The sequence below is a fragment of the Acinonyx jubatus genome, chromosome C1 (assembly GCF_027475565.1).
Source record: "Acinonyx jubatus isolate Ajub_Pintada_27869175 chromosome C1, VMU_Ajub_asm_v1.0, whole genome shotgun sequence".
In the NCBI taxonomy this organism is placed as follows: Eukaryota; Metazoa; Chordata; class Mammalia; order Carnivora; family Felidae; genus Acinonyx; species Acinonyx jubatus.
The window spans coordinates 207,192,721-207,206,314 of NC_069381.1; the positions used below are offsets into that span (position 1 = coordinate 207,192,721).

At 45.9% G+C, this 13,594-nt stretch overlaps 1 protein-coding gene across 1 annotated transcript; it reads right to left on the bottom strand.

Annotated features, from left to right (window-relative positions):
• Nucleotides 1–11,297: 11,297 nt before the first annotated feature.
• On the bottom strand, nt 11,298–11,606 carry LOC113598313 (small cysteine and glycine repeat-containing protein 7). Its single transcript, XM_027056326.2, has one exon. It carries the CDS (start codon nt 11,604–11,606, stop codon nt 11,298–11,300), a length of 309 nt encoding a protein of 102 aa, XP_026912127.1.
• Nucleotides 11,607–13,594: the final 1,988 nt, after the last annotated feature.

Below are 13,594 nucleotides of genomic sequence, written 5' to 3' on the forward strand. Positions count from 1 at the left end.
CATACAACAATTGTGTTAATCGATGTTGTATGTTAACATGAGGGCTTCTAGTCAACAGCAGGCTATCAGTAGCAAAGTTTTAGTGGAGTCAAAAGTTATATGTAGAGTTTTAAATGTGCGGGGCTCTGGCGCCCCAATCCTGCATTGTTCAAGGGTCTACTGTATATAATTTAATCCTGCCTAGATTTGTGTTGTCACACCTAAAATGATCACAGCAAGATTTTGACTATTACTTATTGGGCTTCCTAGTAAATATGGGAAACTTACTTTGCCACTGTAGCTTCTACTTCTAGCTTTTCTAGAAGAAAAACTAACCAGGAGTATACAATATATAATTCCACTCCAGGTACTTTACCACGTTTAGTGTCGGCACAGTCCTCAGAGGTAGCCATTAGCAGTTCTGGTTCAAAGGGGTCAAGGTACATGCTGAGTGTCACATCTGGGGTCTGAGCCAGGATTCCAACTCAGCTCTGCCTCACTCTGGCGGAACAGAGCAAAGGGACGATCATGTCCCTTTAATTCTAAGATCTGCTCTGTGTGCTCAGAACCTACAGCTGAAATCTCCAGGCTCTGTTTTTCCTTTCAGTTATAGCTTTGAGGTTTGACATCATGAGCAATGGTGACAATTACCTCCCATCATATTTAACATACGCTGTGTAGAACAACGGCTACTTGAGTTTTCTCTGCGGGAATGCCTGCAATGGCTTGCATCTACTCAGTCACGCGTCACTTCTGAAGGAGTTCCCGTGTCTCCTTACTGCTTGGGTGCCCTCTGCAAATGTCACCGTAGGTGGCAAAGCCTGGGGGAATGGCGCACGACCTTTGTTTTCATGACCAAGCTTAATTTCTTGGTTGTTTTTTCATGCTTTGTAGTATACCATAATCGGTCACTAACAAAAATGGTACTTACCGAACGCTACCTCGACACCACTGTTTTCCTCACCTGTGGCCTCTTGGAAGATTTCTGCTCTTATTCAAGGCTCAATGAAAACATCTTCTGTGTACCATCATTGCCCACAAAACATCACTCACTCTTTCCTTCCCACTTTTTCTACTCGTTTCTGTTGTCTTCATGTCGCCTTCTCTGCGTTACTGCCCCGACTGAGCTCCTTGAAGTCTGGGACCATATTTATTTCTATTCGCATCCTGGTACCAGGAACACAGAAGTGAATTGATACAGGGGCAGGCTGGTGAGAGTTGAGAACGGTGCAATGGACTGAAGGTTTATATCCCGCCCAAATGCATGTGCTAAACCCCTAACCCCATTGTGATGGTATGAGCAGGCAGGGCCTTTGAGAGGTGATTAGGTCATGAGGGTGCAGCTGTCATGAGTGAGATTAGTCTCTTATAGAGGGACCCCAGGGACTTCCCTCAGCCTCTTTCCACCTTGTGAAGATACACTGAGAAGTTCGCAGCTAGGAAGAGAGCTCTCACCCAAACCCACGATGCTGGCATCGTCATCTCGCATTTCCAGCCTTTGGAACCGTGACTGTTAATGAGTCACCCAGTCTACAGTATTTAGTTAGAGCAACCCAAACGAAGACAGATGTGATCGGACAAAATAATGTGGGCCGAAGAAGAATCATCCTAGAGGCTTCCAAAAAGAAACTGAAGAGGAAGTGACAGACCTTGAAAAAGATGGGGTCTTCCTGTCCCATCTGTAAGCAACAGGAACTGAGGGGGAAAGAGGGCCGGGGTACGGCCTGGGCCAAAGTAACAAGGTGACAGATCTGTCCCCGGCATTCTCCAGCTCCGTTTTTACGACGTCTTTCCTGGAGCATTGCCTTTCGATTCCTTGCAACTTAGGCCTCGTGGAAGCCATTTTGGGTTCCCTGGGGCACAATGGTATAAAAAGTTTATGTCCCCAGGCCCTTTTTTAGCAGTGTTCATGCAGCCAGGAGTCAGAAGGCAAGCCTGCTGGTCCAACCATGGCACCCGCCCCTTCCCCTCACCAGGCATCTCTGGCATTTCTCCATATTCCTTTTCTCTCTCCCCGCCCCCTCCCCCGGCCCCGCCATGGGGATGAAAGATGGAATGGTGGGTTGTGCTAAAACAAGATAGGTCCCGTGGCTTTCGTGTATGTGTGTGAGTGTGTGTGTGCTTTGCTCTTTCTACTTCATTTATTGTTTAAAGTTTATTTGCTTATTTTGAGAGAGAGAGAGAGAGAGAGAGAGAGAGAGAGAGAGAGAATCCCAAGCAGGGTCTGAGCTGTCAGCACAGAGCCCAACGTAGGGCTTGAATTCACGAACCATGAGATCGTGACCTGAGCTGAAGTCCGGTGCTCTTTCTATTTCACTTTTAAGAAGGGGCTGGAATTTCATTTTGTTGGCATCACCAGACTTTGCTGTGGTGTTCCTACTGCTGCCTCCTTGTGGTATTTGACAGAAAAGAAACTGATGAGAGCACAAATCAATTCACTCCGACAGCATTTCTGGAGCACTGAGTCCTCATCAGCATGATGGCAGGGCTGTGTAAGAGTGGGCCAGGCCCTCCTGGACTCATTCACCAGCCACCCCGCGTACTCCACTCCTTCACGATCATATGTCCCAGGGGTTCTCTCCAAACACATAAAAGGAAAGAAGGATTCCGTGCAAAATACTTTTGCAGCCTTCAAGGGGCTATTTCTAAACATGCATCCTTTGCCAGAGTGCTCTGATGTGGGGCCTCTGGATCTCAAGGAGGGGGTGGCGATTCTGCCCCCTGGGGGACATCTGGCAATGTCTGGAGACAGCTGGGTTGTCATAGCTGGGAGAGAGGTTGTCACAACCAGCTAGTTGAGGCCCAGAGGCCAATGCATAGGACATCCCCCTACAACTAGGTGCTGTCTGGCTGAAAATATCGGCAGTGCCGAGGTTAAGAACCCCTACCACACTGTTGTATCTCTCCAAAGTATTTTCTCATATAGTTTTTCAAAGTGATATAGTTGCCTGAGACGTGGTGAAAAAAATTATTTCTCAATAATGAAGTCGCATTCAGCTCCTGACACGTATGATGTTCCTCGCTACGAGGTTCTATAGTGGACTATTTTGTGCCATTATTTGGTCTGTGATTTAGAGCAGGAATAAGGCTGGGAGTACAGCCAGCATATTTCACATTCTCTATCAGACCATATGGAACGTGCAATATGGGTCATGTCAGTAGCTTTCAAATATGCCTTGAGGGGCGCCTGGGTGGTTCAGTCGGTTAAGCATCTGACTTTAGCTCAGGTCATGATCTCACTGTTTGTGGGTTTGAGCCCCACATCGGGCTCTGTGCTGACAGCTCAGAGCCTGGAGCCTGCTTTGGATTCTGTGTCTCAGTCTCTCTCTCTGCCCCTCCCCTGCTCATACTCTGTCTGTCTCTCTCTCTGTCTCTCAAAAATAAAAATAAACATTAAAAAAAAAAAAAAGACAAGCAGAAATCGGCACTTCTTAGGGCAGTTGGATGGCTCAATCAGTTAAGCATCTGACTCTTGACCTTGGCTCAGGTTGTGATGGCACATTAGTAAGTTCAAGCCCTGCATCGGGCCCTGTGCTGACAGTGTGGAGCCCACTTGGGATTCTGTCTCTCTCCCTTTCTCTCTGCCCACCACCTTCTGCTTGCTCCCTATCTCTCTCTCATAATAAATAAAAATAAACTTAAAAAAAAAAAAAAGAAATGGGCACTTCTTGCCTGGCCCAAGTCTGTTTTTTTTTTTAAATAGTTTTTTCTTTTTTTCTTTTAAAGTTTATTTATTAATTTTGAGAGAGAAAGAGAGCACGAACATGGGAGGGGCTGAGAGAATGGGAGAGAAAGAGAATCCTGAGCAGGCTCCGCACTGACCACGCAGAGCCCGATGTGGGGCTTGAACCCGTGACCTGAGCAGCTAGACGCTGTTCTAGGGACCGAGGGTACTTCAATGAACAAAGCAGATAAAAATTCTTATCGTCCTAGAACTATTATGCTCGTTGTGGGAGTGGGACTATATCCTTAATGAATACGTACATTATATGATATGTTAGAGGTTAAAGACTACACGTACAGATGGCCAATGGCCAAACCAGATATAAAACAAAACTCTCACCCATAATGGGCAGCAACCAGCCAGGAAACCAACCTTGATCTAAGGAAGCTGCTGAGGCAGCCAATGTACTACCCACGAGTCAGACTTACATAGTCTGACCACTATCTACAGCAAACAGTCCAGGAAGCCAGATGATAACTCCTGTAATCTACCCCAAACGGTCAGGACCTGATCAGTAACTGCCAGCTTCCCAAATTTTCATCCCTGCTTCCAGCTTAGGACTAACCATGGAGAGCCATGTATGCACCCCCACCCCCAACCAGTAACATCGGGTGCCCCGCTTCTAGTCTGTGCCATCTTCCCCAGGTCACAGGGTCCCAGCAGGGCACACCTGAGACCTCTCCTTTTTTTTCCACTATAAATCTCTCCCACATTCAAGACTCTGCCCAAACGCAAAAGACAGTGGCTGACCCCTTTGCCGTAGTGAGCTCCGAATACATAAATAACCTTTGTCTATTCTCTTCGGTCTTCATTTATTTCCACAAGGTTTACTCTCTCTCCTTCTGCCCCTCTGCCCCTCTCATGCATGCTCTTTCTCTAAAATAAAATTCAAAAAAAAAAAAAATAGAAAACCCTGGAAACAATGGAAATTTCCATCATCCAGAGAGTAGATGAACAAATGAATCTTAGTATGTTGACATAAAAGAATGCATATAGATGTAAGAAATCCACGTCCAAAGAAAAGCAAAGAAATAGTGAGCACAGACTTTAGAGTAATGACTACTTTGGGTGCAGGGGTGCAGAAAGAAGGGTTGGGATGGTGACCTTTTAGTTAGGATGGGTTAGTTTTAGTTTTAGAAGGGTTGGGATGGAGACTTTTAGTTAGACTAGGATGTCAAGGCTTTGTCCCGTTATATTACTAAAATAATTAGCAAATTAAATAAAGAAGACTATGCTTAGAGTGTATTATGAATCAGAGATTATGGCTCATTGTTTTCTGGGCTTTGAAAGGCCTTAAAAAAATAAAGTACTGTATTAAAATATAGTATCATGGGGGGAAAAAGAGCAGTATAGGAGAGATTTGGATTGCAGGGAGGGTGAGTAGGATTTCGATTTTATTTTTTTATATATATTTTTAAAAGTTTATTTTTTTGCATCCATATTATTTTTAAAATATATATTTTTAAAAGTTTATTTATTTATTTTGAGAAAGAGAAAAAGAGGGAGAAGGAGAATGGGGGAGGGACAGAGAGGAGAGAGAGAATCTAAAGCAGGTTCCATGCCCAGCGAGAAGCCTGACTAGGGGCTCGATCCCATAGCCATCACCACCTGACCCAACATCAAGAGTTAGACACTCAGCTGACTGAGCCACCCAGGTGCCCCAGGATTTCAGTTTTAAATTGAGTGATTCAAATAGGACTCATGGAGAGTATGGGAGACATTTGAGCACAGACAAGGAGTGAACCATCCAGTGGTAAGGCCAAGAGCATTGTGGACTGTGGGACTGTAACAGATGAGGGTGCTGGGAGCAAGAGTTCAGCAAGGTGATGAGGAGATTGTAGCTCCCCATGTTAGTTTCGGTCACTGCAAACGTCAGCCTTGCCGCTGAGTGTCCTGGGCAACCTGGGGAGGGTGCGAGTTAGAGATGAGATCAACTGCCTTTTCACTGCAGAAGGATTACTGTAAACTGTACCTTGAGAGCTGACTATGGGGAAAGGCTGGATGGGGGCAGCTCTACCCTGAGTCTGAGGAACTCTTGCTGGGGGTGGCAATGGGGCCCAGACCTTTGGGGCAGGGGAGCAGGTGGCGAGTGGGTTGGATTCCGATGATGCCACCCATTTTGTTGATCAATCTAACGCAGGACATGCGAACAAGATGGGAGTCAAGGGGTGCCAATGTCTCTTTGGCCTGGGTCACAGGAAGGATGAAGTCATGCTGGAGACGATTAACCGGGAAGGGTGTATCTGTGAGAAAAGCATTTTTTTTTGGTGATGGGGCGGGGGGGGGGGGGGGGCAGGTACTGGTAGGAAGATCAAGAATCCGGTTTTCAACTTGTAGATGGTTTCTAATATTTTGCTATTATAAGCGATGCTGTAATGAATGTCCAACATAACCCACCCAGGCATTGGTTCAAATCCCAGGGTTCAAATCCCCTTTCTAAAGTTACTAGTTCTGCAGTGACTTCACCTTTTTGGTCTCCTGATTTCTTTTTAAAAAAAAATTTTTTTTTTCAACGTTTATTTATTTTTGGGACAGAGAGAGACAGAGCATGAATGGGGGAGGGGCAGAGAGAGAGGGAGACACAGAATCGGAAACAGGCTCCAGGCTCCGAGCCATCAGCCCAGAGCCTGACGCGGGGCTCGAACTCACGGACCGCGAGATCGTGACCTGGCTGAAGTCGGACGCTTAACCGACTGCGCCACCCAGGCGCCCCTCATCTTGTCTATTTTATGACCCAAACCAGGAACAACCCAGTTTTCAAGGAGACTTGGTTTATGTTTTTTTTTTTTTTTTTTTTTAAAGACTGATTTGCCCTTTGTACATTTTTTTCCACATGGGTTTGTAAGAACTGTTTACATATGAAGATATTTATCTTTTGTCTGTCAGATGAGCACATACAGTTTCCCAGCTTAAAAAAAATGGAGACTTTGTTTATTTTGAATTGTTGGCAGACATTTAAATGTTTAAATGCTGTCCAGGTGCCCCAGCAAATACTTAATATAAGGATAATTATATATAATTAAATATTACATTAAAAATCAGAATAAAGTCTATATTTTGTAATAATCTTCATTTTGTCATATAAATACACAGAAGATAGCACCGTGGTTCTTCAAAGGGAAAGAGTAGATTAACAGTGGACGAAACTGGTGGGCATAATACTAATTAGTCGATCACATTACCAGTCGGGGTAAACTGACATTGCATACTTCTCAAGGCCAAGTTCTGAGGAAAAAAAAAAATCACCTGTGTAGTACTTCTGCAAATATGCCTAACTTGAATTTGATCATGAGGGAACAAACACACAAATTCATTTTAAAGGTGATTTTGCAAAAACAACTTTGCCAGGAGAAAAATAAAATATCGGAGGCCAACTTAAATTACATAAGATACATCTTTGATTGGACCCAGGTTGAAAAATTATTAAAAATGTCAATAAAGGCGTGCCTGGGTAGCTCAGCTGGTTGAGTATCCAACTCTTGATTTCGGGTCAGGTCATGATCTTGCAGTCATGAGATCGAGCCTCGAGTCAGGCTCCATGCTAGGCTTGAAGCCTGCTCATGATTCTGTTCCTTTCTCTCTGCCCCTCCCCTGCCATGCTTTCACCCCTCAAATAAATAAATAAATAAATAAATAAATAAATAAAATGAATACATAAATTACAAAGCATCCTTGGGATGGAGAAATTGAAGATTGTATATTACATAGTAGCATGTATCACTATTAAGTTTCTTAAGTGTGAAAATCGTGTCATTGTTTTGTAGGAGAATATCCCTTTTGGCCAATGCATGCCAATATTTTTAAGGGTGAAGTTTCATATTTGCAACTTACTCTCAAATGAGAGGGACAGATAAAGCTAAGACTGGCAAAATGTTAACCATGGGTGAACTTCAGTGAGTGGTGTATAGGATCTTGCAATATTTTCACAATTTCCTGTAGGTTTGTAATTCTCCAAAATAAAAATATTGGGAAAAACAAAAAGAATAGGAAAACAATGGAAGGAAATATAACAAAATGGTAAAAGTGGTTATTATAAGCAATGTTAACTTTCGCCCTTGTAATTTTCTGTGTTTTGAAATTGTTTATAATGAATTCACATTATTTTGAATTCATAGAAAATATTAAAAAATTTTTTTTAACCTTTATTTATTTTTGAGACAGAGAGAATCAGAGCACGAAAGGGGGAGGGTCAGAGAGAGGGGGAGACACAGAATCCGAAGTAGGCTCCAGGCTTTGAGCTGTCAGCACAGAGCCCGATGTGGGGCTCGAACTCATGGACCTCAAGATCATGATCTGAGCTGAAATCAGACGCCTAACCGACTGAGCCACCCAGGCGCCCCAAATAGAAAATATTTTTAGAAGAAGGGGAGAATTACCACTCTATTTTCTTCATTTTTCTCTCTGAATGTTTCACGTCAGTTTCCATGATCTGAAGTCACAGCAGGGGGACTCATAAGTTAGGGCAGCAATTCATGCCTTTATGTGGCACTTCCTCACAAATTTGGCAAAGTGCTCTTAACCAGTGAAGAATGGAACGATCTTCACCTCTGTTGTGAGTGTGTTTGGGAACAAGTTCCTCTCATTTGGGTGTGTTTCCTTAGAAATCTGAAGGACAGTGTAGGTCTAATTCTCCGACTAAAGAAGGACCTCCAGGAACTCGAAAACCTGCAGAGAACAAGCTTTGGATGAATTACTTAATGAAACCCATAACTTGACTCTAAGGAATTCCCTGATTTTTTCCCAAATGGCTTTACTCTCAGCCCAACCCGAGACATTGAACACTCTGGCCAATTTGAGGTCAGACACCTGCACCTTGCACAGCAATGAAGGCAGTCACTGTCAGAGTCATGGCCACTATTTTGCCTGGACTCCCTCAGCCTCAGGTCCAGAGCTGCTGTGTGTAATTGAAGAGACACAGTGAGTCCGCAGAAGCACAAGAATTCAGAGCACTGCTCTCCCTGACTATGAACGCTCCCCGGGGCTTTAATACTTCTTGGGGGTGATGTCACAGGAACACTATAGTGCTTGGTGGTGCCTTTGCCATCTACAAGCCTGTGGGATTTCCATCAGTTAGGTCTCTCTTCCTAAACTCTTTTGTACCCCCATGGGCACCCCACTCATGCACATTTGCTGATAATACCTTTCGCTTGACTGCGTGTTATAATTTTGGGGGTAGGTATCTATTTACACAAATGATCTTGTTGGGCTTTCAGATATTCCCTTCTAAGTTCACAGGGATCTCACTCTTTTTTTTTTTTAATTTTTTTTTATTTTATTTTTGAGGGAGAGAGGGAGAGGGAGGGAGAGGGAGTGGATGGGGGAGAGGCAGAGAGAGAGGGAGAGAATCCCAAGCAGGCTCCATGCTGTCAGCGCAGGGCCCAATGCGGGTCTTGATGTCATGAACCGTGAGATCATGACCTGAGCCCAAATCAAGAGTTGGATGCTTAACCGACTGAATCACCCAGGTGCCCCTTTTTATTTATTTATTTTTATTATTTGGATCTTGCTCTTTTTTTGACTGCTGCGCAGTATTCTGATGTAGAGAGACAACATTTAATGTGGCCTCGATAGCAGACATTTAGTTTTTTCCTAGTCTTTTTTTTTTAAATTTTTTTTTCAACGTTTTTTTATTTATTTTTGGGACAGAGAGAAACAGAGCATGAACGGGGGAGGGGCAGAGAGAGAGGGAGACACAGAATCGGAAACAGGCTCCAGGCTCTGAGCCATCAGCCCAGAGCCTGACGCGGGGCTCGAACTCACGGACCGCGAGATCGTGACCTGGCTGAAGTCGGACGCTTAACCGACTGCGCCACCCAGGCGCCCCAGTTTTTTCCTAGTCTTTAACTATGCTGCAACGAATAGACTTACCAATAATACGTTTTTGCGCAAGATGTGAGATTTCTGAGTTCAAAGGCATGCACTTTAAAAAAAACGTGCAGATTGTTAGATCGCTGCCCTGAGAAATAGTGCCATTTAGAACTCTCATCAATATTGGAGAAAAAGGACATCTTTTCCATGCCCATGCCGACAGGCTGCTACTCGTTTGCGAAAATAGCTAGTGGGGACTAGACAAAAACTGTTCAAGAGATTTTTGCAGGATAAACTTCCTAGTTATCCCTGTCCATGCTTATTTAATGGAAACGTGGTGGTGGGGTGTGTGTGTGTGTGTGTGTGTGTGTGTGTGTGTGTGTGATATCCTCTACGGAAAATCCTTTCTGCAAATGGGATGACAGCCTTTACCTCAAAGCTGCAAAGCTCAAAAGGCTGATTTGCGTGCATTTAATGTGAAAATAAAGTTCTAAATTGAGGAGTGGTATTACGTTCTCTTGTAAGGGATTACTGAGGTTGTAGGCAGACCTTGACTTTGCTATAAATCTGTGGAATTAATCTTTTGTAACTGAACTAGAATTTTTCATTCAGTTGAGGAAATCCACTTGTGGAAAAGACACCATTCCCACATCAAATTCAAACTGCATATGAAATCCATATGTTCGTGAAGTTATTTTGCCTTGGAAGGAATATGCATGGATGGCAATGACAGAAATTCTAGCGCCCAGGGTGGATTCTATCGAGCCTTGTGTGTGCTTAGCCATTATTGTCAGTCTACTTAAGACCTTCTTGAAAAACACGAACATATTACAAGTTACAATATAGATGTGAGACTGACAGAATATTGAAGAATCTAGTGTTGATTAATGTAGGCCTTCCATTACAGGCATAATTGGTGTTCACAATAAATGCCCGCAAACGGGCGGGGGGGGGGAGGGGGCGCTGGGGGAGCTCTTTTCTCCCTGCTCAACACGGCCTGTTCATCCTCCCAGAGAGGTAACCACCAAATAAGAGGCTTTTGTGAGTCAATATGTTAAGGACGACCTAGTATAGTTTATTAGACATTTAGAAGGTTGCTGTGTAATAAGCAGAAATACAAAGCGGCAACTGAGAAATGGGGAATCCATCGCACTTAGACACGGCAAAGGCAGACATTGACGGGGGAAGGCAATGAACACGGAATAAAATGGTCTTACTGGTCTGAGCTCAGGGCGGCTGCAGGCTGCTCTTCCGGGGCTGGCAGGGGCTCACATCTTTTAGTTTAATTATTCCTTCGGGTTTAGACACTTCTGAGGTGTGAAGTCTTGAGCCACCTGAAGCAAAAAGAGAAGACGCACAGGCAAGGTCCCAACACAGAGCCCAAAACGATCAAGCTCACGCAGCAGGGCAGGTAGCCGGGGAGCAGCAGACAGGGACCGCGTGGCGGAGTCTGCCCCCCACGGCTCCTGCCTGGGGGTCGGTGCCAGGACTGCCCCTCCGGGGTCAGCCAAACCGCCAGAGCTATGCAGAGGAATGATCAAGATGCTCTCCGTCTTTCCCCACCGGACGGCCTTGTACGGGAGGGTCTGGCTCTTGCTCTCCAAGGGTGAAGCCTCACGGACATCTCAGAGTATGAGATACTTAACCGAAGAGAAAAATCCCAGGGAGTTCAGGTGACAAGGAGACAGGGGAGCAGGCAGGTGGGATGGAGGGAAGCCTTAGCCATGGGGACCAGCAGAGGCCCCTCCCCCCGCCCCCCAGCACCTGCGCCCCGCCCACCGCCCGCCTAGCTGCAGCACGGCTTCTTGCAACAGCACTTCTGCTGACAACAGCCCTTCCCGCAGCCGCACGAGCCGCAGCCGCACGAGCGGCGGCAGCAGCAGACCACGGGGACGCTGCAGCAGCCCCCGCAGCAGCCGCAGCAGCAGGGACAGCAGCTGGAGCAGCAGCCCACCCGGTAGCACCTGCAGGTGGTGCAGCTGCCGCAGCCGCCGCCGCAGCCGCCGCCGCAGCCACCGCAGCCACCGCAGCCACTACCGCAGCCACCGCAGCCGCCGCCGCAGCCACCGCAACTTCCGCAGCCGCAGCACCCCATGGTGTCGGCAGAGAGGACTCAGGAGAGAGGAGGAGGGAGACTCAGGAGGTGAGGGAGGTCTGGTGCCGCCTCCTGCTGGAGGGGGGTTTATATACCAACACCACAAGCTAAGCCCCTGCCTTATTGTTCACCCCTCTTCCTCGTAAACACCTCATGAGGCCACTCACACCCTTCCTTATTAGAGTCTTGGCCAGTTCACCTTGCTAATTTTAACTTTGACTTGTCTCTGAAACCTATATTTGGATTAGAACACACCTCCAAGAGGTGTGCGCCCTTGAAAACATAAATGCATATATATTTTTTGCCCCAGGGCCTACTCCAGTGCCTGGCCCATTGTAACTATTTAATAGATAGCTGTTGAGGTAAATAAATGCCTGAAATATTTAGGAGCAATCTTTTTTTTTTTTTTTTTTTAACATGGGAGTCTGAGTCAAGAGCCAAATAAAAGTCCTGTGTTTCTGTATATACTTCTTGGTTATCCGGGTTAAAAACAACAACAACAAAACATTATTTTTCTCTCTACTGGGATTCATGACACCCCCCCACCCCCCCGCTGCAAACAAAACAAAACAAAACAAAATCTTTTGAAATAAGTGAAAACCAGAGTGAAAAGAGAAAAAGTAAGTGTCCGTAAATGCATTCTATCTCACCTGAAAACACGGATATGCTTTTCCCGGCTCCCTGAGATTTTTTGTTTGTTTTTGTTTGCAAGAATTGCTTGGTCATTAACACATTTCTTTTTAACTTGTCTAACGTCAGATGCTAAAGACAGAATTGTGCACAGCCTACTCCTAAATCATCTGTCAAGGGAAATTTCTACTGTAGTTTGTCTGTTAAATAATTGAGAAAACAGGGGCGCCTGGGTGGCTCCGTCGGTTAAGCCTAGGACTTCTGCTCAGGTCATGATCTCATGGTTTGTGAGTTGGAGCCCCACCTCAGGCTCTCTGCTGTCAGCACAAGTCCCCTTCAGATCCTTCTCTCTCCCTCTGCCCCTCCCCTGCTCTCTCTCTCTCTCTTTCTCAAAAATAAATAAAACAATTAGGGGCACCTGGGTGGCTCAGCCGGTTAAGCATCCTACTTCGGCTCAGGTCACGATCTTGCGGTCTGTGAGTTCGAGCCCCGAGTCAGGCGCTGGGCTGACAGCTCAGAGCCTGGAGCCTGTTTCAGATTCTGTGTCTCCCTCTCTCTGCCCCTCCCCCATTCACACTTTGTCTCTCTTTCTCTGTGCCCCTCCTGCCTCTCTCTCTCTAAAAACTAAATGAACATTAAAAAAAAATAAAACAACTAAAAAAATTGAGCAAACAAAAATAAGAAAGGTTTCATCGGGTGGCTGGCTTTCTCTTGGCACCTCTCTCCTGTTGAGGACCTGGGTTCAGTCCCGTGTTTCAGACCCACCGGGGCCTGGGAATGTTGATTTGAAATGACTGGTCTCTGTCCGGCTCCGTCTCTGATTCCAGGGAGCCTGTGGATGTGATGAGGCGTCCACAGAGGCATGTTCTTGCTGGACTGACTTGAGGACTGAGGCCTGCCTGGCTAGTCCAGCCACTCTAGAGGGGGCACAGAGGAGGAAACCGCCACGGTCTGTCTTGGGGCTTATGCGGTGGCTTCTGGATCAGACACAGCCTGGCTTTGCCTTTGGCAGGCCTGCACTTCCCCCAGAATGTTGGTGTCCCTGGATTTATAAGTGACACCTCTTTTATAAGCTTACTTAAAATGCCCTCCCATGATCTGCTTCTCATCAACCAGGAGGACGTGAGGACCGTTCCCGCCCTCCATTTTGGTGGCTGGGCATCCCGGAGAAGCCCTGCTGTGTGCAGGGAGCCTCCAGAAAGGTCTCCGATGGCTCCTGTCTGTCATACAGGCATCATGGTCGGGGGCCTGGAACGACTTCTTTCCTACAGCGTGGCTATCATTTTTCTAGTTGTGGCCTCAAGAGGCAACACACAGCTATTTCATTCATAACAGAAAACTCAAAGTTTACTAAGGAG

Bases quoted from the DNA above. Each gene is read 5' to 3' on its own strand.
- LOC113598313 (XM_027056326.2), bottom strand. From the start codon at position 11,606: ATGGGGTGCTGCGGCTGCGGAAGTTGCGGTGGCTGCGGCGGCGGCTGC.